This window comes from Cajanus cajan, chromosome 1 (assembly GCF_000230855.2).
Source record: "Cajanus cajan strain Asha chromosome 1, NIPB_CcT2T_4, whole genome shotgun sequence".
NCBI classification, from domain to species: domain Eukaryota; kingdom Viridiplantae; phylum Streptophyta; class Magnoliopsida; order Fabales; family Fabaceae; genus Cajanus; species Cajanus cajan.
Window position 1 is genome coordinate 41,702,008 of NC_138517.1, and position 25,080 is coordinate 41,727,087.

At 37.2% G+C, this 25,080-nt stretch overlaps 2 protein-coding genes across 2 annotated transcripts; both read left to right on the top strand.

Moving 5' to 3' along the window:
• The first annotated feature begins 376 nt into the window (after positions 1-376).
• LOC109810766 (protein FAR1-RELATED SEQUENCE 3) lies at positions 377-16,232 on the top strand. Its single transcript, XM_020374358.3, has 6 exons — positions 377-733; positions 1,773-4,098; positions 4,198-4,287; positions 4,478-4,627; positions 14,363-14,479; positions 15,985-16,232. The coding sequence occupies exons 2-6, from the start codon at positions 1,852-1,854 to the stop codon at positions 16,027-16,029; spliced, it is 2,649 nt and encodes an 882-aa protein (XP_020229947.1). The 5' UTR covers positions 377-733; positions 1,773-1,851; the 3' UTR covers positions 16,030-16,232.
• On the top strand, positions 4,634-14,439 carry LOC145949737 (uncharacterized). The gene is made up of 3 exons (XM_083060582.1): positions 4,634-8,908; positions 9,001-9,119; positions 9,203-14,439. Exons 1-3 carry the CDS (start codon positions 8,740-8,742, stop codon positions 9,557-9,559), a joined length of 645 nt encoding a protein of 214 aa, XP_082916708.1. The 5' UTR covers positions 4,634-8,739; the 3' UTR covers positions 9,560-14,439.
• Positions 16,233-25,080: the final 8,848 nt, after the last annotated feature.

Here is a 25,080-nt window from a genome sequence, read left to right on the forward strand (position 1 = left end):
AGTATTCTTGCATGGAATAAATTATTTTTTTACCCATAAAAATTACAATGACAATAATATGTTTGAAAATCTTATACATTGGTTCTAAAGTAAAAATGAATTTGAAAATTATAATTCAATTGATTTATGATTAATCTATAATATAAAAATATGTTTCTTTTTTATATAATATAAAAATATTTAAATCGATCGTACATATAAAAATTTAAACATGAACTCTTTTCTTATATAAAAAAAAACTAATAAAAGGTTTATTAAAAAAAAAAAAAAAGAAGGCTGATGCAAAGCGTGTTAAGGAGCCCACTGACATGGGTAATGCACTTGGCAAATCCAACCACAAATAGCACAAGTTGAACTCAGATCCCACTTTGATAAAAGTGAAAGCAGTTCGGTTTGAACCAACAATGACCGTACGATTTAAATCAAACGGCGCACATCACGCGTGTCTACTTATGTCTCATCGAATCTGTGCGACACGCACTCACTCTCTCTCCTCTCTCTCTTTCTCCCTCCTCTCTCCTCTCTGCAACTCCCGGTGGTGGAGAAACCCTAACCACCGTCAATACGCGGTCGTTTCGTTCCCGAACCACACTAGTCACGCGCGTTTCCACCACCACTCGGAACAGAATCCGTTTCCCCGTATTCGAGTTTCTGGGATTCTTCTTCAACCCCCAAAATTGGGAGATTTGTGAATCAATTTATCGTCGGCTCCTAATAATTTATAGCCGTTCCTGTAAGTTGGGGCTTCAATTTTTCATATCAATATGCACATAATCGTTTAGTCAGTAAATTTGTAAATGTCCCCAATTCTAGGTTAATTTTCAAGCTTTTAGTTTTTTTCGTCGTTGTAGAACTCAAAGTCTTATGTATTAGAGGCTTTATTAATCTTCATAGCATTTTCTTTTCTATTAATGTTTTTCCTAGATATGACTTTCAAATAATTATTACAAAAGTAATCTTGCCACATGATAAGAGTACACTGCATAAAAATTTAATTCAAATGATAATTTTTGGTTTTTGTAGTTTCTACAACTTTTTAATTGTGATGATTAATTTATTAATAAATTTGTGAATTGTAGTTATTATATTATGTATTATATATATTATAGTATATCGTAGATAGCTTACACATATTTGACGACATTGAAGTCTCATGTTATTGGCATAATTTGAGTATATATAATGATATGTTTGGTTGGGTGGAGAGAAAATAGAGAGGACCAAAAACGTGAATAATGAGGTTTTTTCTTTTTTTTGGTTGAAGACATGAAAGAAAAAAAGGAGAAAAGAAGTTGACTTTTAGGAGCAAAACATCGAATTTTTCCCTCCTTTAACGTTCATTTCAATTCAAATTTCGATATTTTTTCTCCTTCTTTGTTTTTCATCCACCCAACCAAACAGATCCTTAAGATTCCTTGCAGACCTGTGCCTGCTTTCTGAAGCCGGTATGTTTTGAATTCCAACTTAAAAACCAGGCAGAAACCACAGATGATGATGTCACTTCATAAAAGCTCAATTCGGTAAAAAAATTATTTGAACAAACTTACTTTTTGGGTAGCTTAGCAGTTCATTTTCTATGTTAAGTTCCCTTTCATTGTTGATGTCACTTGCTTTTAATGCATGCGCAGAGGAAGTGATTGTGTTGTTTACGGAATCAACTTTGTGCAGTCTTAGGATATCATCATTTTTTCTTTTCTGGAACTGTCTTTTCTCAATTTTGTATTTACTTGGAGCACAGGCAACTTAGATTGCACCTACTTTCTATTTGATAGGGTTAAAGCATTCATTCCATGGTCAGTCCATTTACCCATGAAATAGGCACACATTAAGATAGTGGTATAAATTGTTTGAATGGATGTTCAAGTGATAAACGTGGAAGGAGGTGGTCATCAAACCAAGGCAGATGATGGGGATGCAGAACCAAGTGATGGTGAAGTTAATAATGCTGAAAACTATGGATCTCAGGCTGAGGATGGGATTTCTGAGCCATACTTGGGTATGGAATTTGACTCTGTAGATGTTGCTAAGACTTTATATAATGAGTATGCCAGACATATGGGTTTTAGCTCTAAAGTTGGCCCATATGGTCGCTCTAAAGCTGATGGGGACAGTATGTATCGGGAGTTTGTGTGTGGAAGGGAAGGTTTGAAAAAAAGGCCAAATGAAAGTTGCAATGCAATGATTAGGATCGAGTTAAAAAGTCCAAATAAATGGGTCGTAACAAAATTTGTGAAGGAGCATAGTCATTCCATGGTGAGTTCCAGTAAGGCGCACAATAATCGCCCAAGTAAGCATTTTTCTAGTGTCGGAAGGACAATGCCTGAAACTTATCAAGGAGTGGGTCTTGTTCCCAGTGGTGTCATGTATGTATCCATGGATGGGAATCGTGTTTCAAATCAGAATAGTCATGGGATGAGGAATATTCATGCTGCTGCTTCTGAACGCAGTCACCCAGTTAAAAATTCCACATCGATGAATTATGCTGTTAGGCCTTATTTTCAAAACAGGACATTGGGGAAGGATGCTCATAATCTGCTGGAGTATTTTAAGAAGATGCAAGCTGAGAACCCTGGTTTCTTCTATGCTATACAACTTGATGAAGACAATCGTATGTCTAATGTCTTTTGGGCAGATGCAAGATCAAGGACTGCATACAGTTATTATGGTGACACAGTTCATCTGGACACAGCATACAAAGTAAACCAATATAGAGTCCCATTTGCTCCTTTTACCGGGGTAAACCATCATGGTCAAATGGTTTTGTTTGGTTGTGCACTCCTTTTGGATGATTCTGAGGCATCTTTTTTATGGCTCTTGAAGACATTTCTGACAGCAATGAATGATCGTCAACCTGTCTCTATAACTACTGATCAAGACAGAGCCATGCAGACAGCAGTTTCTCAAGTTTTCCCACAAGCTCGCCACTGTATTAGCAAGTGGCATATCTTGAGAGAAGGCCAAGAGAAGTTGGCCCATGTATGTCTTGCGCATCCAAATTTTCAAGTTGAACTTTATAATTGTATTAACTTGACAGAAACCATTGAGGAGTTTGAATCATCTTGGAATATTATCCTTGATAAATATGAACTTAGAAGAAACGATTGGCTTCAGTCATTGTATAATGCTCGTGCTCAATGGGTTCCCGCATACTTCCGTGATTCATTTTTTGCAGCAATATCTCCTACTCAAGGATTTGATGGTTCTTTTTTTGATGGTTATGTCAACCAACAAACAACATTGCCATTGTTCTTCAGGCAGTATGAAAGAGCTTTAGAGAGCTGGATTGAAAATGAAATGGAAGCAGATTTTGAGACAGTTAGCACAACAGCAGTTTTGAAGACGCCTTCACCAATGGAGAAACAGGCTGCTGATCTTTATACGAGAAAAATATTTGCAAAGTTTCAAGAAGAGCTTGTTGAAACTTTTGTTTATACTGCAAATAGAATTGAAGGAGATGGGCCAAATAGCACATTCAGAGTTGCTAAATTTGAGGATGACCAAAAGGCATATATGGTCACATTAAACCATTCTGAGTTGAAAGCTAACTGTAGTTGCCAAATGTTTGAGTATTCAGGCATTCTTTGCAGGCATGTTTTAACTGTTTTCACCGTGACAAATGTACTTACCTTACCACCCCATTACATCTTAAAACGATGGACAAGGAATGCAAAAAGCAGTGCAGGATCAGATGAACATACCAGTGAATCACATGCACAGGAGTCTTTGACAGCAAGGTACAGCAATCTATGTAAGGAAGCTATCAGATATGCTGAGGAAGGAGCTGTAACTGTGGAAACTTATAATGCTGCAATAAGTGGTCTTAGAGAAGGTGGAAAGAAGGTTGCTACTGTGAAAAGAAGTGTTGCTAAAGTGACACTTCCTAATAGTCAGGTCAGTAGTTCTGCTTATGATGACAGGAAAATTCCTACTCCGACTTTGGATACAACAACTCCTCTTTTATGGCCGCGACAAGATGAAATAACAAGGCGGTTTAATCTTAATGATGCTGGTGGTCCTGTTCAATCAGTTGCTGATCTAAACTTGCCTCGGATGGCCCCAGTCTCTCTTCATCGTGATGATGGTCAATCTGAAAACATGGTACCTGAAAATACAACTCACTATTGTTTTTTTGTTTCTATGGTTTAATAGATTAGGAATCCAGAACATTGATGTGGTCCTTGGGGTTCTTTCATATAGGTAGTTCTTCCATGCCTAAAATCAATGACATGGGTAATGGAGAACAAGAACACAACTCCTGGGAATAAAGTAGCCGTTATCAATCTGAAGGTATGCTCATATTAATCACAAACAAGAAAAGACTTGCAGTATCCTTCATTTAGTTTAACTGCAAAATTGATTGGGTTGTCAATCCTTGATTTGCATGGGTAGAAATATTTTCTGTAGTCTCACAATTTTGTGGTATTCAGTGTGGAGATTTAGTCCTTTGAGTTTGACATCTTCAAGAATCATATTGCAGTTGCAAGATTATACCAAGGCTCCATCCACAGAATCTGAGGTTAAGTTTCATCTCTCCAGAGTTACTTTGGAACCAATGTTGAAGTCTATGGCTTACATCAGCGAACAGCTGTCAACGCCAGCAAATAAGGTTGCTGTAATAAATCTCAAGGTATCTCATTTTATTTTCAAAACTTATTCTTTTCATATATTCGCTGATTGAGTTATGTTGAATTATCTTTCTAAACTTCAGTACAAGAAAACCATAGATAATGCATCTTTAAACATCTCTGATAAATTTCCTCAACAATTTTCTTCATGACAAGTTACTGCAGGGATTAAGAAATATATACATGTATATTTATGATTTATAAAGTGAGAATTTCCGCTATTGATATGTTATTCTGGAAGATAATTTAATGCATAAATTTCAATATTTGACAAGGGAACAAAACTAGTTAATTGTATTTCAGGAGGCTTTGGTGGTATGGGGCATTGGGATTGATTATTAAAAAAGTTGTTATGAGAGTTTGTTTTTATTATCTAGTTAGAAAAGTGACAAACTTATTTAATTTTTTTGGTTTCATTAAGAATGTAGTATTATAAGATAAGATATGCTAATTTAGGCAGATAAATTCTGACATCTTTGTTAAGTCATAAAACTGTATTTGTTTTGACACTAACATCCTATAAATTGTTTTCATCAAATATATTTAAATATAATGAATGTATAATTGGCAAAATAGAGTGTGAATCCTCAGCATCTCATGTTCAAGAGAGAGATGGCATTCTGACTTCAGAGCCATAGCGAGAAAACTGGCAGTTATGTGGAGTAATAAGAACATATGAACATGTTTTTAGGCATTCTCAAGAAGCTATTAGCCTAAGAACATGTACATGCTTGTTAAAGATAAAAAAAAAAAATTAAATTATACTCTCCTGTCTTTTTTATATGAACCAAATTAGAGATGTTGCTTGATCCTTTTTATAAGAAACAATCTAATATTGTCTCATGCATTATTTGTTTTAATACAAAAGTACCCATAATTATGAGTCATTTCTCTAAGTTCAATAAATAGTAGGTGAAATATATTAACGCCTTATGCTCTTTGAGAGTCTAACTTTACCTCATATATATAGCTATAGCATCTTGACATCCTTACTTCATCTCTTCGTATGTATAGCCAATAAAAATTAGATTAATAAATACATTATTGAGGAGATAGATTAAAAGAATTAAAGATAATAAAGTATGAGTTAGTCACCTATACACTGTTAGTGTAAAGTTTTTTTACACTGGCAACCAATTATATTTTTTAGTTGTGCCATGGCACTATAAATACATTTACTTTTAATAGTAACATGACATAATTAAAATATATAGTTGGTTGCCAGTGTAAAAAAACTTTACACCCACAGTGTATAGGTGATTAACTCATAAAGTATTGGAGTACAGTTTTACTCCTTTATTGTTACTTCATGCACGCACCAAACATATGGAATTAGACCTTTTCTTTGTTCGCGAGAAAGTGGCTGCCAAGTGTCTTCAAGTTGTTCATGTTCCAGCTATTGATCAGTGTGCTGATGTGCTCACCAAAGCTCTCTCACCTGCGCGGTTTTGTGAACTTCGGTCCAAGCTTCAAGTAGTTGAGTCTCCTCATCCTACTTGAGCTTGCGGGGGGCTATTGGAGTACAGTTTTACTCCTTTATTGTTACTTTCGGTTATTATAGATAATTAGGTTATCTTTCTGTTATTATAGATAATCAGGTTATCTTTCGGTTATTATAGATAATTAGGTTATTATAGACCAATCTTAATTGGCTCTATAAAACCTGTCTTGTACTCTGTTTTTCAGCAGTTAATAAGTTACATTCTTTGCCTATTGCAAATCTTCTCTCATCTCTCTCTCTCACTCTCTTACTCCTTTTATCTCTCACATATAATTCCTTTATAAAGTATTTGTAAAACAAATCAAAGTATGTCTCATTAATGTTGGGTATTATTTTGGCCCAAGCATTTAAATTTAGAACAAATAAAATGCTATTTACTAAATTAACAAATTTCCATAATTTTTGTGTTTCAGTTAATTGAATCTTATAAAATGGACCGGTGAGAGTATTAATCATTGCTAGCTTGTAAATTAGATCTTGAAATTGGTCAATAGGAAATCCTTTGGTGAATATATTTGCCAACTGGTGTCTTAAAGGGATGTACAATCAGTGTTGTTAAATGGTGGTTATGGCGGCGCCATAAGGATATGGTGGCGGCGGCGGCGTTCTATTATGGTTGTTTGGCCTTTGTATGGCGGTAATGGCGTGGCGGTCATGGCGCCCATTTTGGGCTTTTTTTTTCCCATTTTTTCCGGGTTTGGGCATTCCATTTTCTTGAATTGGTTCGCAACAGACAACCCTAACCCTAAAGCTCTGAAACATTGTCTCCTCTATGCAAGGTCAACAATGCACCTCCTCTGACAAGTTCTGCCGCCGTTGTCGCCTCCGACGCGGCCACCACCGCGCGCAACCGCTTCTCCCTCTACGCACGACAACTTCTTTTCCCTCTACACGCGATTCTCTCCTTCTCCCTTCGCGCGCGATTCTGCACCTTCTCCCTCTGTGCACCTCGTCCTTTGAGTTTTGTTGCCGCTGTTGCCTCCTCCGATGCGACCACCACAGTCTACAACAATGTCAAGGGAGGTAGAATCAAACAACCAGCCACTAACAGGGTCATCTTCCAATTCCATTTATTTTAAGAGGACTGATGTTGTTTGGAAGCATTGTACACCGATGAGACAGGATGATACAAATGAGATTTTTTGTAACTATTGCCGGAAGGTTATGAAAGGAGGTATCACAAGGGTGAAACAACATTTGATTGGAAAGGCAAACAATGTTACAACCTTTTTGATGGCTCTTGAAGCTGTCAAGGTTGAGATAAGGACAACTATGGATGGTAAGAAGCAGAAGCAAAATGAATCATTCAAGAAGGCAATGCAAGAGATTGAAGCACAATGTGAATAAGGATTTATGGAAATTGGAAGTTTTGATGCTCGGCTACCTCCTGTTGGTGATTTCAGATTGAAGGATACTAGGAAGGGACCTATGGACCTTTACAGTCAATCTCAATCTACAGCTACTAAAAATAGGAAAGACAAGGTGGTGCAAGTGAGCATAAGAGAGCTTTGTGATAAAAAAGCTACAGAAAGGGTGTACCAATATATAGTCCGCTTTTGGTACCAAGCTGGCATACCTTTCAACATGATAAAGTTCGAAAGTTTTCAAGATATGCTTCTTGAAGTTGGGCATTTTGGGAAGCATTTGAAAGCTCCTTCCTATCATGATAATAGAGCACCTCTCCTTCAAAAAGAGGTGGAGTACACTAATGAATTAATGAAGCCACTAAAGGATTAGTGGGCAAGTTTTGGGTGTTTCTTAATGTCAGATGCTTGGATTGATAGGAAACAAAAAAGCATAATCAACTTTTTGGTGAACTCCTCTTTTGGGACAATGTTCTTAAGGTCGATTGATGCATCTGACTATGTAAAGACCGGTGAGAATATATTTGAGTTGTTGGATTCTATTGTGGAGGAGATTGAAGAGGAAAAGGTTGTTCAAGTTATAATGGACAACAAAAGTAACTATGTTCTTATCGGTAGGTTGCTAGAGGAAAAAAGACCAAAAATTTATTGGACCTCTTGTGTTGCACATTGTATAGACTTGATGTTAGAGGACATTGGTAAGCTGCCCAATATAAAGAAGATCATTCAGCGAGCTATCTCTCTTGTTGGCTTCATTTATAGCCATTCAAGCACTTTGAGCATGTTGAGGTTCTTTATCGGTGGGAGGGAGTTAGTGAGGCATGTCAATTGATTTGCAACATCTTATCTTTCCTTGGGGAGGATTCATCAAGAGAAAACTAATTTTCGAAAGATGTTTGTGTCAGAAGAGTGGAATGAAAACAAGCTAGCAAAGGAGGCCAAGGGAAAGGAAGCCACTAAAACTGTCTTGATGCCTAGTTTCTGGAAGAATGTAGTTTTCATTTTGAAAGTGATGGCTCTTCTTGTGAAAGTGCTTAGGCTTGTGGATGGTGAGAAAAAACCAACCATGGGCTACATATATGAGGCAATGGACAAGGCGAAGGAAACCATTATGAAATCTTTTAAAAATGAAAGCAAATACAAGGATGTGTTTGCAATCATTAATAAAAGATGGGATATTTAGCTTCATCGCCCTTTACATACTACCAGTCACTTTTTGAACCTGAAGTTCTTTTATGCCAACCCACAGATGGAGTTTAATGGTGAGATTATTAGGGGTTTGTATGATTGTATCAATAAGTTGCTGGGAGATTTGGAGATGAAGAAGATTGTTCATAAAGAGTTGGCTTACTATAAAGTTGCGAGTGGTATGTTTGGGTCCACAACTACTATAGCAATGAGGAGTGAAGTTGCACTGGGTAAGAGACATAACATTGTAACTTCTGAACTTTTATTCTTTAAGTCATTTGCTTAAGTGTTTGTGTTTAACATATTTTGTTTGCATTTGTAGCTCAATGGTGGCAGATGTATGGTTTAGATACTCCCTATTTGCAACAACTTCCAATAAGGATCCTTAGCTTGGCATGTAGTGCTTTGGGTTGTGAACGTAATTGGAGTGTCTTTGAGCAAGTAATTAATTTCGTATTTAAAGTCAACAATCAATGTCTTGCTTATTATTCCTTAAGTAATAAGTTTTTATTTAAATGTTTTAGGTTCATACTAAGAGAAGGAATAGACTCGAGCATAAAAGACTACATGACTTGGTATTTGTCAAGTATAATCAAACACTCCATCAAAGGTATAACCTTAAGGATGAAATTGATCCAATTAGTCTCAATGGGATTGATGATTGCAATGAATGGCTAATTGGAGAGATGGATGAGGAAGAAGGTGAAGATGAGAGGGTTCATGAAAGAGATGATGACCTTACTTGGAGACAAGTTTATCAAGCTTCGGGACTTGATGAGCCTAGACAATACACTAGGCGTTACAAAAGAAGAGGGACAAGTAGGAACATCTACTTAAAGAGCCAAAGGAGTAGCTTCAAAGAACAAGGGGAAAAGAGTTGAAGAAGTTGAGGCATCAGAAGATTCTAGCACTGAGGAGGAGGAATTAGTGCCAAATGCTAATTTCATACATTCAAATGGAGAAGAAGCTGAAGGATTTTTGAATGAGCAACATCATCATGTGGAAATTAATTATGCAGACATTGATGTGGATGAGGAGGATTAAACAAAATAGTTTTAGGAATTGTCATTGTGTTTTGCTGTTTTTTAACATCGTTTCTTTGTTTTGATGGCTATTTAATCCTTTTGTTGGTTAGGAATTTGTTTTTTTATGATGACTATCACTAGATTATGAATGCCATGAATTTTAGATTGTTATATTGTTGGTTTTAATATGTGTTTGTTATTTTTCTATTTTTGCATCATATTTATATATATATATATATATATATATATATATATATTCTTTTTCCTGCCATGATGTCTGCCATAGACCGCCATGGCAGTATGGCACTTAAAGGTCCTTGCCGCCATCCGCGGTTATACTGACAACATTGTGTACAATATACCTATAACACCATTGTCTAATTTTTCTTTAAAGACATGTCAGGGATGGCAAATATACCCGTACCCGTGGGTAATACCCGAACCCGTCCCGACTTTGACAGGGAATACCCGGTTTGACCGGGTACGGGTACGGGTACGGGTAAAACCCGATATATTGAATCGGGTACGGGTACGGGTACGGGTATGTACTTACCCGCCCCGTACCCGTACCCGTACCCGTCCCCGTTCTCATTTTTAATTTAATATTCACTTTTAATTTAATTATATTAAAAATTTTTAATATTTTTTTATGTATGATTATTTATTATAATGTGAGATAAAAAAATAACCTAATTATAATTATAATATAATAAAAAAATAATTTAAAAATATTATTTTTTAAAAAAAAAAATAAAAAATAAAAAAATTGACGTGTACGGGTACGGGTACGGGTATACCCGATACCCGACGGGGATAGGGATGGGGATGAAAATCCATACCCGACGGGTATGGGGACGGGGATGGGGATGAGTTTTACTTGCGGGGACGGGGACGGGTATCATGAAACCCGTACCCGCCCCGCCCCGTTGCCATCCCTAATGTCAATGCATTTCTATATGCTTTATCCCTTCATAATAAATTGGGTTGTGTGCAGTGATGATGAAAAACTTACAAAATAATTACATAAGAGCTTTTATTCTGAGGTTATTGAGAGTCTCATTTATAACAACTCATTCACCCCTTGAGCTGTGACTCTAAATTTTGCCTCTACACTTGATCTTGTGGTGGAACTCTTGTCACCTAAATATCCTGTGGTGGAACTCTTGTCACAATCAGCCTTGCATAGTCAATGTAGATAGTCTCCCCTCTTTTTTTTAGTAGAAATCCTCTTCCGAGAGAGACCTTTAAATATTGAATAATTCTATTTACAACTTGAAAGTGCTTATTTGTTGGATTATGCATGAATTGACTAACCATACTATCTAAATAAGCTATATCAGGCCTGGTGTGCGATGGATAGATGAGCTTTCTCACAAGTTTTTGATACTTGGTTTCTCCACCCTTGTTTTCTTCCAACATTCCCAATCCTGTGATTTTTGTCTATGGGTACTCATAGTCTTACAACCCAACTTAGCAGTCTCTTTAAGAAGATCCAACACAGTTTCTTTGAAGAATAAAAATGCCCTGCATAGAGTAGACAACATGTATTTCAAGAAATTGAGGAAGTGCTTCAGTTCTTGATGTCCTTAATCTAAAACAGAGTAGCTAACTTCTCCCTTAAAATTTTTGAGTTCATCATCACTTGCAATAATCATATCATCTTCATAGGCCAAAGCACTGTAAGTTTGCCTTCCTCAAAAGATGAAATGTTATTTAAGAAGGGTATGATCACCTTGACTTTGCTTGTACTAAGGATACCATAACCTGAGTGAACCTTGAGGCCATAAAATACTTTTTTAATCTGCAAACCTTATTTCCTTTATTAGTTGTATCATATCCAGGTGGATCTTCATATAGATTTCCTCTTCCAAATTTCCATGCAAGAAAACATTTTTAACATCAAATTGATGCATTTTCCAATCAAAATGCGCTGTCAAGGCCATATTGTATTCACTTTTGCTATGGGATCAAATGTCTCTTCATAATCAATTCCAAGTCTCATTCTTTTTCAATGCACTTATCTCTTCATTTATGACTTCAACACAATTCTCATCCTCTAAGGCTTCCTGTACTGATGTAATTGTAGGAATTCTAATAGAATCAATAGCTGAAATGAAACTTTGTTATTGCGCAAAAAGTTGCGTAGTAGATACATATTGAGATATAGGATACATGTTGCAAAATCTTTTTCCTTTTATGAAGCCCAAATACTTAAAAAATGGAAAAGTATCAATATTGTACCCGTGTCAGATACTAATACTCCTCATATACTTCTGCATATGTATCCAAAAGTATCCAATCTTTTTTCATCAATTTTTTAAAACTTTTTTTCTAGTATACGTCTTGGATACGTATCCAAGAAGTATCCAACAAGCTTGCCTTAAGCTTCTTGTGCAACCATATTCTTTCTCATGCTTGAGAGGAATTAGAGTACGCACTCCTCTATTCATTCTTTGAAGAAAAACTAAATAGATCCAAAATGGGTAGAATATTTGATCTCTGTGTGTTTGAACCTTTGACTTTTGTCTATGATGAAGGGTATAAAAAGGAGAGGCTAGGTTGTAGCACATTAGTAGAAATATACATCATCCACTTGCTAATGGTGCTAGACTTCTTGAATTGACATAATTGTCCCTGGAAAAACCAGACTTAGAAGAAATGGTTCTAATTTATGGTAAGGGGGAGAGGAGATTGATACAAATAGCATTAGACAATAATTTAGTAATGATGCTTTTGAGTCCTAGGCTATTGTATAGAGCTCATTTGTTTTAAGTTCTACCAAAGATTCTTTTATTGATATAATGAACTAAAATTGGTTATGGTATGAGCAGAAACTATATTCTGCACGTTTTTTTGTTATGATCACAAATAATTTTTTTGTGAATTGTGATCATAATTATGAATTAACGAGAAATGATAAATGTGCATTTCTTTACCAGTATTCTACATCTAAATAAATTGTCCTATAATTTTTTAGTAACGTATCTAAAGTTGTATTGTATCTTAAATTTCAAAAAATTGTCATATCTCAGTACTTGTACCATGTTGTGCCCGTGTTGTTCTAAGTATCTGGACTCCATAGCTCAAGTTAATGAGTAAATGATCAAGGTTAGGATCTCATGGAGTATTTATAGATTCTTCATGAGTATTAAATAGTGCCACCATGGTGGAATGGCATGGCAGATTTTTTTCCATTCGCCATAGGCAATTTGTGAAGGGATGCCTTCTATGGTGGCTCCATAGGCTGCAATGGTGTGTTTATATGGCGGAAGTTTGGTGTTCTGCCATGTTTCACAATCTGCCATTTCTAACATTGGTTACCTCTGGTTTGGGTGATTGAAGTGGTCGATGCAACAGGTTGGATATTTGGAAGTATTAGGAATATGAAGCACATTTTAAAAATTAGGGGGCAACTGAGGTTGAATGTTATTAGTTATCACAATCAATAACAGAGGTTTGTGACCCATTGCTGGAGATAGTTCCTCTCATCAAGGTGATAATTGCCTTGCAAAATGAGCAGTTCAATCATCAATGTGGGTCAAAGGTTGAACTGCAACTTATTTGTCTTCAGCTATGGAGAAATTGCTTTTCGCAGCAAGTAAGGACAAGCGATGAAGTGATGATGAATAGTGACGATTAACAGTGAATGTTGAGAGAAATGATTCTTGCAATAGGTATGAATGGGTCAATAAATTAGCTGGTGTAGTGAAGGTGATGCTAACTTCTCAACAGTGAGGTGGGAGGACTTCAGATACAAAACTCTCCCAATGACTGGGTGCTTTGATACTGACTTGAAAGATTTCTAATGGAATGATTACAAAATGAAGGAAATCACTCCTATTAATAGGCTTTATTACATTTATTTCAGGATCCTCAAGAGGCTAAAAAGCTTCACACAATTCTCAAGAGCCTAATACTTTTGTTCTTGCGGTGGATTGGATCTGACCTAGATTGGTGTTACCTTTCCAATAAAATCCCTTGGATTTTGGATTTTTGTTTTTCTTTTTCAAAAGACTACCCGAATTTGTATTTAAGTTTATTGAAGGAAGATAACAATTTGTTGTGCACTATCATCGGGATGTTTCTTTTATAGAATGTACAGGCCCTTCTCTTTTACTTAGTTTGAACATTTTCGAGTTTTGCTTCATTATTATATTTTATGCATTACATAAAGACTTGAGTACTTGTGAATCATGATTTTTTATTTATTTAATTATTAATGGGGTTTCTCTTAACTTCTGGTGGTCACCTTGGGCATTTTCTTCAATTATATGCACATATAACTTTCTATATATATTTTTTTCTTCAAGTTATTTATCTATTTGATACTGTCTTACGGTATTGAACTGATTGTCACAGTTCATGATTCCCAGTTTGGAAAAAGGTCTCGTTGAATCCTGATACATACCCTATTTGGCAATTATAAATAAGAGTATTGTTAATTCTCACTGACCTTTACACCCCTCACTCCTTTTAAGAATAGAGACAAAGATATTGATAAAAATAAATGCAGGGAACTTGTCATTAACTATACATACCATGTCTCCTGTTGTATGATATTCTCTTATGTCAATCTCACTAACTGAAAAGGTTTCCTTTGATGCCTTTTACTTTGACCAACATTTGGATTATTTAATGAAATTGTTGAAAATGTTTCAGCTTCAAGATACTGAGACAACCTCTGGTGAGTCAGAAGTAAAGTTTCAGGTGTCCAGGGATACATTGGGTGCTATGCTAAGATCAATGGCTTATATCCGTGAGCAGCTTTCTCATGCTGTAAGTTTTCCATTCCTGTTATTTCTATATACAAGATACTTGTTATAAAAATATTATAATTTATCCGAGTTTTTTTTTTTTATTATTTATTTCTTTTTTCTTATATGTTGTGCCATGCTAATAATTTGTTGTCAATTACCTCATCCAATGCTAGTGTTTACTTCTATTTTCATTTCCTATTTTCCTTCTGTTCAGAAAATTGTCATCTTGTTTTTGATCTGTTTTCACTTTTTTTTTTACATATCTGTCACCTTGTTCTCAATTTGCTTTCTAAGATTTGTGCATAAAACCAGAGAAATATAAAACTCTTTTTATTGTTTCATCTACAAACCTTTGAAACATGAGAAAAATAACATAAGGTGACAAGTGGAAACAAAAAATGAAAACAGAAATTAACTGGCCCAAATTTACACAATCCATTAACCTTGTGTTTAGATGGAGAATTTTAAGAGTTATTCTTTTTTTTTTTTGTGAAATAAAAATGTTTCGGGATGAAATATTTTGTTCGGATAGAGAATATTTAAAGAAATAGAGAATATTTTGTTATTTTCCGTGCATATTCCCTTCGATCTCATCTTTCTTGTGTGACTCACAACTAACTGCCTTTCCCTTTATTTTTCCTATCATAGACTACAAGAATGAGAGTATCTATCATTAAAGAAACATGGCACGATGGCTAATATCACAGAAATATGTATCACAAATCTCATATTGATAATTTGATATCATGACCCTTTGGTTCAACGATATTACATAACAAAATACTATTTTTATGTTTAATCCTACTATTGATCCTTAGAACCATGTTTTACATTGCAGCATTTAGCTTGTAACGTGACTTTCTAAGTAACCTAAATGAGTATGTGATTACTTGAACTTCTTCTCTTTTTCTAACCCAGTAATTAGGGCTTTGGGCTCCTTGGTGGGACTCTTAGGTATCTTCATAATTTTTTATCCTTTGGACTGATTACGAGATTAATTCTAGGTCCACAGCTGAGTCACACTCACGCTAAAACCTCCTTGCCCCTTCCCAAGGATACGTTTTGCGCGAATCAAACAGAAGTCCTTCCTCCCAAACTTAGTCTTTTGCTAACTAAGCTACACCCATTGGGTACTTGAATCTCTACAAATCCATAAGCATTGCACTTTTTACCCTGAACTTAAGTTTGTTGAGGTTGTTTGGGCTCCCAAATGAAATCATAGATGGTCATATTATCTTTAGAAATATAAAGTGTCCAGAGAAGAATTTTGTTAACAGCGACAAAGCAATAAAGTTATTAACATAATTAACCATCATCCACCTATATGATTATATCAAAAGAGGGCTAAAAGTGTTCAGTATGTTACGAATATGCGCTGTAATTTATTATCAAAATTATTAGTATGTATTCTATTCATTTTTGTGGTACAATTTTGCATTGGTTTATCCGAAAATCTGTGTCATTACTAGGTAATTTTGCATTGGTTTAATATTAATGTTCGTTTAAACGTTAAAATTTTGGCAGGACGATGCACAGGTAGAACCTGTATCGAAAAAGCATAGGAAGTAAAGCATCAAATTTTCATTTCATATCTTGATGGAAGCGTGATGACTGCTCAACAAATGAAAAGGCTTAGAAATTATAGTGTATCTGATGTATCTTTTAGTGTGTAGCTTTTTCCAAATTTGTTTTAACTTGGTTTTTTCCAAGTCTGTATTAACTTATTGATGTACATGTATCATATCGTAGGTAGCAGCTTTTTTTCGTGCAAAGCAGTTAAAGTATTATCTACCCTCCATCAAACAACCACAAATAACAAATAATAATGGCTTTAACAAAATTTGATCTAAGAAAGAAAAACAGTGTCAAATGTTGGGTAAAATGAGCAAGGGGCATTTGGAAGAATTCTAACGGGATTTAAATTTGTCTTATAAATACTTAAACAAGTGATGTTTATGGAAGGGCTTTGTCATTTTAAAAAATACAATAATATTAACAATATTTTTTAAAAATATTTAATCATGAAACATTTTTAATAATAAAATAGGATTTAATTATGTTTTTAGTCCTTATAAAATGAAATAATTTTGATTTGTCCCTGTAAAATTTTTCTTTATCTTTCATTCTTCCACAATTGTTGCTTTTATTCCATGTAAAATAATGAAATTTTGGTTTCGATGCTCATAATTTTCTTTTTATCCTTTCAAAATTTAAAATAATTAATTTTAGTCATTTAATGATTATTTTAAGATAAATAAATAACATTTAATTTAAATATATTGAAAGTTTTCTAGAGGTGGTACATACCAATATAAATTTAAAGACACTAATAAGTGTTACCTAAGATGGTCATTTTGATATTTTGTCAATATATAAGTAGTTAACAAATGTCACATGATGGCAAGACCAAAAAAAATAATTTTAATATTAAAGTGATAAAAATAAAATAAAATTTAAAGACCAATATGCATCATTTTATATAGATTAAAAATATATTTAAGTTAATTATTAATCTTTTATGACTTAAAGTTAGATCGGGAGAATTTTTTCCTTGGCTAAAATAGGGAATATTTATAATTTTAGTTGCATTAAATTTACATGCAGATTATGAAATTGAAACGTCCATAGACATTTCCACAAATCCAACCACAACCGTCTTTGGAAACAACACCCCCCTTGGGAACTTAAATTACCATAATTGTACCATTCTCTCCCACGTTCTGTTGACTTTCATTTTTCTTTTGCTGTGACCTATTGGGTTTCTTATATATATATATATATATATATATAGAGGAAGAATCCTTTTATTCCAGGAGTAAGTTTAGCTAAACTTACTCCGTTTAATTTAAAGTTCTTAATGCATAGATCAAATATGCAAATTTTTAGAAAATTTGAAAATCATTTTATACTTCATTTTATTAATTCAAATTGACAGATAATTAAAAAATCATTTTATACATTGATTCGAATTAATGAAACGAAGTATCAAATAATTTTTAAATTTTCTAAAAATTTGCAGATTTGATCTATGCATTAAGAACTTTAAATTAAACGGTAGGATTGTTAAAATTTGATATAGAACATGAGTTATTGAACGGAGTAAGTCTAGGTAGACTTATTCCTGGAGTAAAATGATACGTTCTATATATATATATATATATATATATATATATATATATATATATATATATATAACAAGTCAGTAGTAGAAGGAATTTTAAGATCGTAGCGTATAAAATAGAACATAGTGTGATACAGTAACCTGTCGGATATGATGACACGGTAGGCAAGAACGGATGCCACGTAAGATGAGGAATCATCACAAGCTTGGAATGCGTCGGCTCCCTTATTACTGATAATGCCCTTCTTTTGGTAGCTATTGATTACTTCAAAACACTTCATAACTAAAGGAACCTACTGCGTTCTGCGCGGCTGAAGAACTGATCCAACGGATGCTGCGATGGCTTGTTAGTCAGTCCTATCCTATAGGGCTAGATCAGTTGTTCTAGAGATGACTTTGGCTTGTATACTGTGCGGGGGCAGGACGAAACAAGAAGTGTGTGCCGAACTCACGAGGGACTGCCAAATACTTTGACTTATCCTCCCTTACTGAAGGAAGGCTAGTTTTCCTTGCTCTTGAGCCTGCTTCTAAGGTTGGTACTACAGGCAATCCCACTATCGCTATACGGAATACGACTAGGAACTACTCCTCCCCTTTAATTAAATAGGGGGAATACAACAACCCTTGATTTTTTGTTAAGGCTTTCGAATTTCTTAGCTTTTGCCCTATAATTAGACCCAACAAGCAATCCATGTAACTATCCACTACTGTTACAATGCCTATAGCCGGAATGGACCTATAACCTCCCCTTCCTTCTCTTCTATCACCATCACCCTTTGAAAGTGAAAGTAGCCTTTCCATCCTTTATAGACATCATTTTGAGGGAAATTAACACTAAGATGATGAAAAATATAGATCGACGTGTCATTGGTCTTTCGTTCGTAGTGGGATAAACTAACCTAAATAGTCAAGTGAAGGAGACCCACATGCCCACTTCTCCTTCCCCACCCCATTTCTGGGACGGGCCTCGCTGTCGCCTTTGACTCGAGCTATTTTTTCTCCCGAGAACAGATAGCTTGCTGCCCAAGTCTACCTACCAAAAGAAAGCCATATCGTCATTCAACCTACCTAGTCTCTCTACCTGAGGGATCCCTTATCCCCGTTGAGTACTCTTTTCTTATCTTTCTTTCTATTCACGGGTCTTCCCCGCTTCTTGATTTGAAGGTTTTCCTTCTCCTTTTTTAGTAACAAAATAAACCAGTAGTAAGACCAAGCTGAGAGTTAGCAGCATAAATAATGAGGGATTTTTGAATGAGAAATACAAGTCACCTATCTGCATATCAATCAATGGGATTATCTCAAATTGATCAAGAGGGCTTGATAAGGAGTCCCTAGGTGCGGTACTTTTAAGACCATCCGGGTGCTGACCCTGGTGATCTTCGATCTCACCATCCAGGTGCTTACCCTTTCCCTATCTGTCGAGGTCAGGGGTGTCTTCCCTTTGCTAGCCTTTATCCGGCTTTGATCTCGTATTCTTACCTCCTTCACCTCCATCATCATCTTTGTCTTTTTGCGGGGTTTTACAAATTTCAACCCCCTGCATCCCGATCGAGAGTTTTTGTACTTTTGCGTTACATGTTAAGAAGTATATCAGCAAGTCATTTTTTAGTAAATAAAATACAATGAATCCAAGAAAGTATAGGAAAAGGCATCCAATTTTGTCAATTTGTTTATCAGTGAAGTTGAAGTTCATCATGGAAGGTTTTCGAATGAATGACTCCCTTCAGACAGACTGAATTCCATCAAGCCAATAGGACTAGTGTTTTGACTATATAGAGATGTGGTTGGTTGTTGACCAAAAAAGACATGGGAAAAGGAAAGCACTCACTAAGTTACTTACGAATCAAAAAAATTGAGGCTGACTATGGCCTCAGATGATTAGGCGTGGACAGGATTCGAACCTACAATCTTCAGGTCATGAGCCTGATGAGTTGACCAATTCCTCTACACCGCTTCGTCCCCTTCTCTTTCTTTTCTTTCACGATTCCGCCGGGATAGAACCAAAGCTTAGTAAGTAAGCGGTGGTCTAACGACCCCCTAGGTTGGAGCTATGAAGCTTACCTTATTTATTAGAAAAGACTTTTTCATTTCAGCTTGCTGACTGGGGTTGGCAGCGAAATTCTTCGCGACCCCATAACATAGGAAAAGTTTATGAGTTCATAAGACCCCTTAGAGAGAGGGGTGACTTTGTAGTAATTGCGACAAGTAGGGGGTGGCAAACAAAGAGGTAGCGAGATTGACCGCAATTGAAGGTAGTTGACTTACTTACTTGTTAAAGTAAGGGTTGACTTTCTTTCATTTTTATTTATTATGGAAAGTGAAAGTTGTCTCATTTAGTACGAGATTGCTTCACACCTCTCGGTGCTTACACCTCTCGCCTATTGAAGTTATGTTCAAAAACCTCGTCCGAGAACTTGTAAGGATTTCCCGCGGTGCAATAGTTCTTCCATACCAACTTAACAGCCCGGCAAAACAACCAGTACACCATAGGTTGGCCCAACCTAGTCCTCTCGTACTAGGGTTGGCTCCTCGCAGTTCTCCCTTTAACACCAACAGTAGATAGGAACCGAACTGTCTCACGATGTTCTAAACCCAACTCACATACCACTTGAATCGACGAACAACCGAACCCTTGGGACCTTCTTCAACTCCAGGATGTGATGAGTTGACATCGAGGTGCCAAATGACTCCGTCGATAAGAGCTCTTGCGAGTCATCAGCTTGTTATCCCTGGCGTACCTTTGATCCATTGAGCAAGAGCCCTTCTACACGGGACTCCCAGATCACTATGGCTGACTTTCATCTCTGTTCAACTAGTCGGTCTCACAGTCAGGCAGGCTTATACCATTACGCTCACGAGTAGAATCTTAGCTTGAGCCTACCTTCGCACACCTCTGTTACTCTTTAGGAGGCATCCGCCCCAAATAAACTACCCACCTCGCAGTGTCCCCCCCCCCCCCCAAATTTTGGGTGCAGCGGTTAGGCATCCTTAGACGAAAGATTGGTCTTTCAGGATTGGTTGTTCTGTGTCATCACCTCCCACCTATCCTACACATTCGATCAAGGTTGTCACTGCGAAGCTATAGTTAAGGTGCACGGGGTATTACCGTCTAGCCGTTGGTACTCTTCATCTTCACGGAGAATTCAATTTCACCGGGTCCATGTCAGAGACAGGGGGACAGTTGTTACACCATCCGTGCAGGTCGCTACTTATGCAACAAGGAACTTCGCTACCTTAGGATAGTTAGAGTTACTGTCACTGTTTATCAGGGCTTCCACTCAAAGCTTATAACACTTCTCCTTTCGACCTTCCAGCATCGGGCAGGTGTCAGACTCTATACATCGTGTTACCACTTAGTAGAGTCTTGTGTTTTTAATAAACAGTCGCTAACCCCTAGTATGTGCCGCTTTCCTAATCAAAAGATAGGAGAGCACCCCTTCTCCCGAAGTTACGGGGTCATTTTGTCGAGTTCCTTCGACATGGTTCTCTCAAGCGCCCTAGTATACTCTACTTGTTCACCTGTGTCGGATTGGGGTACGGTCAGTTCACCGGGAGGATTGCCCTCCCAATTCAAAGTTTTTTCCTGGAAGTTTCAACCTGGTTGACTATGACAACAGTCGCGACTATAAACAGACTCGCTACTATGGCAGGGCGGTACGCTCTGCTCTCTCGCGACCCCTACTTTAACGAGTAAGCAAGTCAACTACCTTTTGAAGTGCTAGTCGCGTAGGACGATCGAGCCAAGCCGAGTCAGAAAGGCTTTGATGACTCAAGCAAGGTTCATATTAGGGAAAGGAGAGTGAGGGGAAAGGGGGCAGCCCTCGGCCTAATCATCCAATTCACTCCAACAGACAGGCATGGTTCTATAGTCAAAGAAACTTCGTCACTTTCGTGTACCCATCGGACGACATCCCTTTTGAGGTTGGGGCTTCCTTAGGGACCGATTCACTCTACATAGATTGACTGAGCATAGAAAGCCTTCCACTGGAAGGTGATCATGTTTTTCACAGGATTTCTCATTACTCATGTCAGCATTCTCACTTCTAATATCTCCAAGTTTTGTCACTAAAAACCTTCCCCGATTGGTAGAACGTCTCGCTACTGACACTTGAAAAAGCAACTTTCAAGGTGTCGTAGCTTCGGTGAATCACTTGAGCCCTGATACATTTTCGGTGCCATGGAGCTAGACTAGTGAGCTATTACGCTTTCTTCAAAGGATGGCTGCTTCAAAGCCCACCTCCTGGTTGTCATCGCTCGATCACTTCCTTTTCCACTAAGGGATTGCTTTGGGACCTTAGCATACGATCTGGGCTGTTTTCCTCTCGACTTTGGATCTTAGCACCCTAAAGTTTGTCTGTACAAATGATCTAGGCTTGTATTCAAAGTTTCCCTGGGGTTGGTAAGGCGAAATGGGGCCACCCTAGCCCATTGAGTGCTCTACCTTGGGCCATCGACATCATACGCTCTACTGAAATAGATTTCACGAAAAACTAGCTATATTCGATCTTGGTTGGCCTTTCACCCCTAGCCACAAGTCATCCCCGTATTTTGCCACATATGTGGGTTCGGTCCTCCAAGGCCTGTTAGAGCTCTCTTCAACCTGTTCTGTATGATTCTGCTTTCCTTCAACTCCATTTTCTTAGGTGGCTAAAGGATCGGGATCTGGTGCATTGACTTCTCTGCTCATTTCCCTTCGCTGACTAGCTTTTTCTTTCTTATCTTAAGCTAAAGCTAACTACCTTCCTTCTCCTTCTTCGCCTATAAATCAGTACCCTTGAGTCGGCTAAGCTACTTCATAAGCATTTTATTGAAAGGGTGAAGGGGAATGCTTTAAGTCAGTCCTTTCTTTTCTTTTTGTATTTCTATGAGAAGCTCTATGGAACCCACTGTCATTCCTTTCTTTGACAAGGAGTCCCCTCTTGAATTCGTGGTAGGCAATGAGTTCGGGCTTTTATAAGAGTGAGGGCTTATAAAAGATTAATCGTTGCCTTCTTTCCACTCACGGTAGACCTACTATAGGAATGGCTGGTGAAAAGCCTAGTTCAACTATACCATTCCATCAAAGGCTTCCAAGCCCTTACCACTGGAGTGAATGAGTGCAGGAAGGAAAGAAGCCTATAAGCTATTTAAGCTAAGAAGCAAATGCGAAGGAGAAGGCTTCAATCTCACATTTTGATGTCACGACGCTTTATTGAATGATGGCTTAATATACGGGGGAAGATTCTTTCCTATCTTTCTTTCTTTTTCTATCCCTCCCATGACGTTTTTACTTTAAGCTAGGTCAAAAGGCGAAGAAAATTCCTTCTTATTTCACCTAGGGAGAGTAAAGTGAAACAAGCAAGGTACGAAGTCGCTCAAATGATATTGATAAGGAGAGGAAGTGGTTACTCGACAGAACAGATAGTCCAAGGTAGGAAGCTTGCTCGTTAGCTATTGAGTTTGATTGCTTCGTAAACCTTCATATTAAGCTATGGGGATTGATTCTTTCTTTTATTTTTTCAACTGACATGTTATAGACTATCGGGCTTTGACTGACGACTGGAAGATCCTTTTAGGTTGTTGGGCCTTATCCACCTCATTGAGGCAATTACCAGTCTTAATTACAACGAATGCTTGATTATCCAGATCTATATAGATTGTCTCAACTCGTGCAAAGTGGTAACTATTTGAAGGAAGGGTACGGAGTTGATACTCGCACCGAACTCTAAGCGCTAGTTGAACTTTCTTCCCTCTCTATCGGCGGGAAGGAACTTACTGATGAAACTATTTCTGAGTTTTGGATGGTAGTGAAAAAATTGAGAAGGATCTTAGCTCCCGGTGACCGGCTTTGCGGGACCTCCATATGGCCTGGTCCACTCTTGGCTAAGCTCTTTGGGCGAGACTTTATCAATCACAGCTTCTCTCATTGACAGACTAGCAATCCAATCAATCACTCATCATATAGAATAACGATCGACAAGTCTAGAGTGTGCACCAATGATACGCTGGAAAGATTCCCCGAATTTCTTTATATATGATAATAGTTAGAAGGTTTCCAATGGCTATCAGATAAAAATGAGTGGACTGTCAAGCAAGCTTGTACTTCTTTCTTTGACAGGCATTGCAGGTCCTAGGTCTGGTTGGGTAAACAAGCTTAGGCATAGCGTTTTGACTATATCATTCCTTACTTATCGGCGTAACGACAGCTAATGATTGAATACCTAGCTTGTTGATGAAGATTGGCATAGGCGAGCCAAATACCAAATGTGCTGGACTCACTAAAAGATTACGCATTACCTGCTATGCCAAAAAATTGAGTAAGTTTGCATGCTTGCAGATGCTGACTGAGATTGCTCACAAGCCTCTAAAATGAACTGATTATATTGATGATACGAAACTCATAACAGTAGGGCTGTAGCTGGATAGATTGGATTTTTAGAGTTTTGTAGGCATAAGGGACTATCGCTAGCGGCAACTACTGTTAAGGAGAGTAGGTCGCCTAGGATGAAATGAATCTACTAGCACGGATCAGGCCTCTTAGTTAAGCTGACGCAATGGCTTCCGCTAAGATACTCCTCATTTGTGGATAAAAAAGATAAGTGAAAGATAAAAGTAGCTGGAGTATCTCCAATAGCTTGCCCCGAATGCCTTATCCGACCCTCGATATGGCGAGCGTGGTGAATACAGTATCGCAACTTACCCATCAACCTTGCCAATAGGTTCTTCGTAGAAGGGGTCAATGAACTGCCCTTCAAAAGCATGATAATAAGCTAAGGGGATCACGAGTTTGAGGTCATTTTGGTAAATAGAAAGAAGAAAATGACACTAGCTAAGCGGGAAGAGCTAGCCTTAAGCCTTAGTGATGGAGGACCATCCAAGGAAGAGGAATACATGAAGGCCATTGGACCTTTGACAAGGTCCATGGTAAGGAAGCTAGAAGAGACATCTAAGGAGGAGGTGCTTCTTAGACCCTTGCTCACCATGAGCATTGTGTACTTTTCTCCTTAGTAGTATCTTGAGTAGTCCCATTGTATATATTGTATATAGTAGACTTTGTATAGGATTGTTTTGCCTTTGTATTTTGGAGGCACCTTTTTCTTTTTAGAAGTAGGCATAGGAGTGGCATTAGTAGACTAAAGTGTGCTCCTAGCATTTTAGCCAAATGTGGTCTTAGGATAAAGGTTTTACATATTGGACTCATTTAACTCCTAATTTTTCATAGATTTGCTTTAGCTAGGTTCCATTCACATTGAATGAACCTAACTAAACCAAATGAACCATTTTTAAACCGGGTGGAGTTAAATGAAACCAATCAAAACCGTCCACACCTTTGTGTTCACACCTTGTGTTCACATTGGTGCACACTTGGCCAAATGCTTGGACCTCTTTTCTCTCCTACACAAGGGCGGTTTAGGAAGGCTCAACCATGGTTCTTAGTGAACCATGGTCTAGCCTTTTCTTGCTCCCTAAGTTGGACGGACCCAACCATGGTTCCTAGTGAACCATGATCTAGTCTAGCT

Coding starts and splice junctions, on each gene's coding strand:
- LOC145949737 (XM_083060582.1), top strand. CDS start 8,740: ATGGAGTTTAATGGTGAGATTATTAGGGGTTTGTATGATTGTATCAAT. Junction 8,909..9,000: donor GAGGAGTGAAGTTGCACTGG/GTAAGAGACATA, acceptor TTGCATTTGTAG/CTCAATGGTGGCAGATGTAT. Junction 9,120..9,202: donor ATTGGAGTGTCTTTGAGCAA/GTAATTAATTTC, acceptor TAAATGTTTTAG/GTTCATACTAAGAGAAGGAA.
- LOC109810766 (XM_020374358.3), top strand. CDS start 1,852: ATGGATGTTCAAGTGATAAACGTGGAAGGAGGTGGTCATCAAACCAAG. Junction 4,288..4,477: donor TAGCCGTTATCAATCTGAAG/GTATGCTCATAT, acceptor ATCATATTGCAG/TTGCAAGATTATACCAAGGC. Junction 4,628..14,362: donor TTGCTGTAATAAATCTCAAG/GTATCTCATTTT, acceptor AAAATGTTTCAG/CTTCAAGATACTGAGACAAC.